This window comes from Haliaeetus leucocephalus, unplaced genomic scaffold (assembly GCF_000737465.1).
Source record: "Haliaeetus leucocephalus isolate CR32 unplaced genomic scaffold, Haliaeetus_leucocephalus-4.0 Scaffold220, whole genome shotgun sequence".
In the NCBI taxonomy this organism is placed as follows: Eukaryota; Metazoa; Chordata; class Aves; order Accipitriformes; family Accipitridae; genus Haliaeetus; species Haliaeetus leucocephalus.
In genome coordinates, this window is record NW_010972656.1 from 423,779 (window position 1) to 429,863 (window position 6,085).

Consider the following 6,085-nt stretch of genomic DNA (forward strand, 5'->3'; position numbering starts at 1 on the left):
GGGGGGGGTGGAGAAAAAGAAATACTGGGTATACTCCCTTCTGTCCTCACAACACACAAATTGCTTTGGTTTTACTTAGTACACCTCTGAATTGCTCCCTTTGGAACAGGGATTTGACATTCAAGAGAGATTTGTCTTTGTCAGAGAAGCTATCCTTTACAGCACCCAACAGATGAAGCCTCTGAAAATGACCATTTTACAAATTCCTAGGATATAAACTGACTAGGAAGTGCTACATCATTTAGTTTCATCTGCTGTAAGATACTGCCCTTTAATCACTCAGTGGTCTCTGTACTGAGCCTAATAAGTTGTGACATTTTAAAACTGAGCACCCACAATATCTCACCACACTTGGTTTCAGTGGACAATCATCCTGTGATCATTTGAATTTGTCCGACTTCAATTTCCAAGTTTTTCCTCTTATCGTGACATCCCTAATTAAAGAAAGTACCTGATAAAAATCACCTTCTGAAAACACTTTGACATTAATCAAGTCACCAATCTTTTTGATAAGCTAAAAATTTGTCAAATCTCGTGGTTCTTTCCATAACTTCTGCATATTTTAAAAACTTCTTTAAACAAGGAAACCAGAACGAGATGCAGTTTTCTAGCACTGACCTAGACAGAGATAAAAATCACCCATCTACTTAACTGGTTCAGTCAAACCACAGCATTTCAAGGGGAATTCCCATTTATTTACTGCATGCCTAAATCTTTTCAGTAAAAAAAACTTTAATTTGTGTCTCATCCTCCAAGTTCCTCAAAATACAGCTTTGCATTTGAACAGCCTGAGTGGACCTAGCATATTGGTCGATTTGCAGGTCCAACTGAGATTGCCTCATTCCATCCACCTGTACCTCATCTACACATTAAAAAAAACAACCCCAAAAACACAACCAACAAAAAAACACCACACACACCATATGAACCTGAGTACCAATCCACGCTAAACCCTTTAAGTACAGTAACATTAATTCTCTAAATTTCCAGAGTCAAACTGATAGCTACATTTTGTTTCAACAAAACTCTCCTACTTCTCTCTTCACAGCTGCAAAGTTGATCAAAATATTTCCTGAAACTGTTTTACAAAATGCCAGAGAAAATCCCTGAAAATAGGACGCTTGGAAGAACATGGAGTAGAAGAGAGTAGTTTGACACTTTAAGCCCTTTACTAAAAATAGTTTCTGCAAGTCATACAACAGAACAATAATGTATGAGGGTGGAACAAAAGGGTGGCCATGAGCTTGCTTTCACCTACCTAAAATTTGGTCTTTTTACCACCCAGGGGAATGCAGCCATATGAAACTCAAGCCAGAGAAACCTTTACATCATACTGTCTCATTTTGTTTGCATACATACAGAATTCTATTACATGCTCCTGAACAGTGCTTTGAAAGCAAATACTGCTTTGAAAGTATACCATATGTGCACATTCATCACTATATTAAAATAATCCACTATATCACATTGAAAAATCTTTCAAACAGAACATACAATCTGTCGAGCAGTACTATCATTTCCGTCCAACTGCTGGTCCATACAGTATAAAAATATCCCAGGAGCCAATTATAAAATACTTATTGTTAACAGGCAAGCATCTCGAGCTTCATACAACTCCCTAATTCTTTACAATCCAGTGCTATTTTCAGGCAACTACAGAAGCAGTGTTCATAATATCAGACAAAAAGGGTAAGAAAAAGAGGAATTCCACACTTAAGTGCTTGCTCCTTCCAGAGGATGAGTGGTGTAAACTCCTAATAAAGCCAATGGCAAATGAGGGCACTCAGCAGCTCCTGCAAGACTTCCATGGCATGTCAGAGCCAGACCCTATTTTAATAGGCCATTCATTTTAGGCATATAATTGCTCTTTACAACAAAAGAAGAGAAAATAACACCACTCTTCACAACAAATTTAGTTACAAAACCACACTAAAAAATTGTAGTAGGGGTCTGAAATTGCATCTTGAACATTACCACAATACCTCATTCAGCTGTAAGATTTTGCTTTCATTATTCCAGTAGACTTGGTGAGTAATTCTGGATTTAGACCTGTTTATGTTATGAGCAGAACCTGGCCATAGACTATTTATGATTCAGCTAAAGGACGTTGATATCATGAAGAATACCTAGTGTTATAGAAGGCAAACAATGTTTGGGGTTTTTTTTTGATCTCCACTATTCTAATAATAGTGATTTATTTTCTTTTTTTGTCCCTAAAAGCACAACGCCAATAGCTATCATGAAAAAGGATTACTCAAGTTCTCACAGATTAGACTAACACATCAAGAAAAGCAGTAGGAAAACGGATTACCTTATTTTTCATTAGAAAAAGCAGATTTCCTTTCAGTCGGCACCATCTCTCTCTCGGTTCTGTATGCAAAGAAGTAAGAGATTAATAAAAACAACCTTTTGTCTTCACACTTTAAATGCTTCTTAAAGAAGATGCATTAGTTATAAAGGTCGGAGAAGAAAATCATTAACAACCAAAAAAAGCCAGCTTCACTCAGCAGCTGCCTATGTACAACATGCTGTTAAATGCCAAATAACTTCCCAGAAGGTTTCTTCTACTCTGCAGCTGACAGAATTGGTGACTGCGGCATACACTCAACAGTGTTTTCTCTGCTTTTCTCCCTTTTCCTCACATGGGAGCAGAAACAGCCACGTTAGCATGGAACGGCTTTTGCTTCCATCATTTCACGAGATGAAATATAATCCTTGTTAAGACACAACAACAGTTGCTATTCCACTTAGATTTGAACATGCTAATCTGAATTTACAATTTTCAGAAGATAAAAACATGAGCAAATGAGACCTAAATATTTAGTCACCTTGCTATAACTGTTTTACTACACTTTTTAAAAGCGCTTAACCCATGGGAATAACAACATATTTGTGTTTACACACACATGCAGGCATGCAATCAAACTTTTAAGAATGGGGAATGTTTCAGAACTTTAGGGTTGGCGAGTGGGTCGAAAAACTTTAAAAAGTTATTCTTCCTAAACTAGCCATTTTTAAAATTGCATCATTTTTCTTTTTAAAAAAGCACTTGTATATGTATCTGTAGGTACAGATAGATACATGTAGAGATATAGATCTCACAAATGTGATCTCTTTAGACAAACCCTATACCACTTCTTAAGAGAGGAAGGAACATTTTTACGCAAGATGTATTCTTTTTTATTTTTGAGAGGGCACATGAAACCCCATGTTAACAGACATTAGCCAAGCTTGAATTGCTAGGGAGCTGGAAGTACAGCTGTACGCTAAGGTCACGTTATTCCACAGCTGCCTCTGTGGAACTCTTGTACTTCCCTCAAAGCTGGCCACCACTAGAGACATAATATTGACCGGGGGATGTCTTGCTATAGTAAACCAATAAATACAATTCTCTTTTCCTCTTGATAATTTCAATTATGATGTTTCAATGGGCAACATTTGAAAATTAGAATAGCTTTTCCCCCACAAGGAAGTGGAAGGTTTACACTCACAGCCACTAGGACTTAAAATAACTGGTTTTAGTTACAACCTGGGTGTTGGGTTTGGTTTTGGGGTTTTTTGGGGGGGGGGGCGGTTGTTTTTGGTTTTTTTTAGAAAAGGAATTGAAGTTCCTGGATTTTTCCAGACCTCCTAAAGTGCAAGAACAATACGGAAAAGAATGTAATATAAGTTGATGCACATCCACATCCACCAACTAAAAAAATCTAAAAACAGTTATCAGATCCAAGCTTGTTGTTTTACAGTACAAGTACAGGACTCTGCTATGACTAAATTCCATCCTCCAGAACCCTGTGGGCATCAGAAGGAAGAAATCCTATCACATTCACACTGCAGCTTTTTCTAATAAAAGATATTTTTACATAGGATTAGGAAAGTCACTACCTCATAAGTGTGAAAAATAAGCAAGTCCAAAGATTAGTCAGGCTAATGATGACAAGTCTATCAGTGGATAGTATATGCAGTAACCAAAACGCCTCGAGAGAAATCACCCTTCTCTCAAGGGGTCATAATCTGATTGCTGGGAGCCAGAAGGATTTACTGGGCAATAGGAACATTCTATATGTACATAGTTTCTTAAAAACTTTCCTAGAATCTACCAGCACTGACCATGGTACAGGTAGCCCACGATACTGGGCAAGATGTTTAGTCTGTCTATGGTCAACCTAAGGCTTTTAGCAGCAATATTAGCACTTAACACATTCATAAGTGAAGAAAAATTCAAAAGATCCTCACAAACATCAGTTATTCACTGAACAGGGCTTGATATGCTACCTATGATGAGAACATAGGGAGAGAATTCTGTTGAAGAACACCAAAGCAGCCAGAAGTGGATGCTCACTAGTACTCTGTCCAGGAAGTTTGCCGCATCCTCCACAGGAAGCTTTGGCTATTTGTCATTAGAAAATGTGTAAAATATTCTGAACACGTGGCACAAACTTTTCTCAGCCCCTTATCATAATTGAGTCTGTGCTGGTTTTGAGTCTGTTTTTTTCTAATAAAATAAAAGTAAATATAATCACAATGAAGATCAGCTGGGACAAGTGAAAACAAAACATTTGTTGTTGCTGAAATTATTGTATTAGAACTGATTTCACAGCTAAACGGGAGCTATTTCCTAACAGCTACCAAGGGAACAGACATTTATTCAAGCTTACTGGAAATTGAAAGACATTTAAAATATGATCATAAAAGCCTGAAGAAACCTGCAAAGGAGGTGGGAAGTGAGCCATGGAAAATCTGTAATGACAAAAGAACACGGGTTTTGTGGGTGGGAGGGGCGTGTCCTGAGCAACTGGATATCTGAACTTTAAAACATGGCAACTAATGACTGGCGACTAGCAATCACGAGCAGGAAAAAACTATCTTCCTTTACAGGAAAAAATAATAATAATGTTAAGGACTGAGTACTGTTTCTCAGGTACATGACAAAGGAAACATGAAAATCTCGGCAAACTAAAGAGCTGGCTTTAAACTTCTTTATTTAGTAAGGTATTTAACACCACTCAAGCATCAGTAATGAAGAAAACTGAAAACTCTGAAGGTGTATGTGATTAGTGAAACCGTAAGCTGACAATTGCAGAAAACATGCGCATCAACCACAGGTAGTTATCAGTGCAAGTCATTTTTACCTATTAATTTTTCATCCCCAACCACTCTGCAAATCTTCAGTTTTCCTTCCTTGTCAAAACAACCTGATGGTCGCCTGGCCAGCAAAGCCAGATCTTTAGCATTGAATCTCATGGGGGTGCCAGAGAAGAGGATAAAGATGAATAAGAGATGGAAGAGGACAATGATGATGCTAGTTAGTTTGTTGAAGCTGAGCAAAATCTAGATGGCAGCAGATATGAAGGTCAACTGAAATATTAAAAACAAAACAAAAAAGAAAACAAGAGATGCTGCTGTTTATTGTGATTTCCACTCTGTTGTGCACTCCAAACAATGTACTTTCTTTCATAGTATGGGAGCAGTGTAAGTAATAGAAAAAACCCCAGGGTTACATAGGTGACATCTTCTCCCCACACACTTTTTAAGGAAGGAAAATGTAGTTTTGCTTTCCAGTGTCTCTAAAATCTCAAGCAGAAGCTGTAATTTTACACAGTATTTCCACAGTTTATCAATACTGCTAAAAATATATTCTGGCTATAGGCGTATAATTAACTAGAAAGCTCAAATATGCATCCATGGGGCAGGGGGAGGAGGGAAGATTGCCTTGTACTTCCATCTCCTTCACAGGAACAATAACTCTAACAAAATATGAGGTGTTAACTACAGAAGTTCACCACATACTCAAGTATTCATGTTTTGCTATACTGACACTGATTAGGACACTGAGTGTTTCCCTTTTGTTCACGGTATATTCTAACATTTTTCAATTCTTTTGGAACATTTTCTTCTGTGTTTTCAGAAAACAAGTTGTGCCTCTCCCCTCCCCCCCAAAAAACAGTTTTCATTTATTAGAACTACATCTACTGAATTTAGTGAAAAAAATTATACCTGACACATATACATGAAATCTTTGTTTCTCTCAGAGCCCCTCCTCCATTTATCTGAAATTATTTTAATATCAGGTTCAGTAGCTGTAGTT

At 37.4% G+C, this 6,085-nt stretch overlaps 1 protein-coding gene across 1 annotated transcript in view; it reads right to left on the reverse strand.

Moving 5' to 3' along the window:
- The window catches only part of INPP4B (inositol polyphosphate-4-phosphatase, type II, 105kDa), a 297,867-nt gene extending 292,626 nt beyond the window's left edge, over positions 1-5,241 (reverse strand). Inside the window, exons 1-2 of the mRNA XM_010566942.1 lie at positions 5,130-5,241; positions 2,312-2,370 (exon numbers count right to left, since the gene is read on the reverse strand). Of these exons, the coding sequence (XP_010565244.1) occupies positions 2,312-2,370; positions 5,130-5,241 (171 nt within the window). The remainder of the gene's footprint in view (positions 1-2,311; positions 2,371-5,129) is intronic.
- Positions 5,242-6,085: the final 844 nt, after the last annotated feature.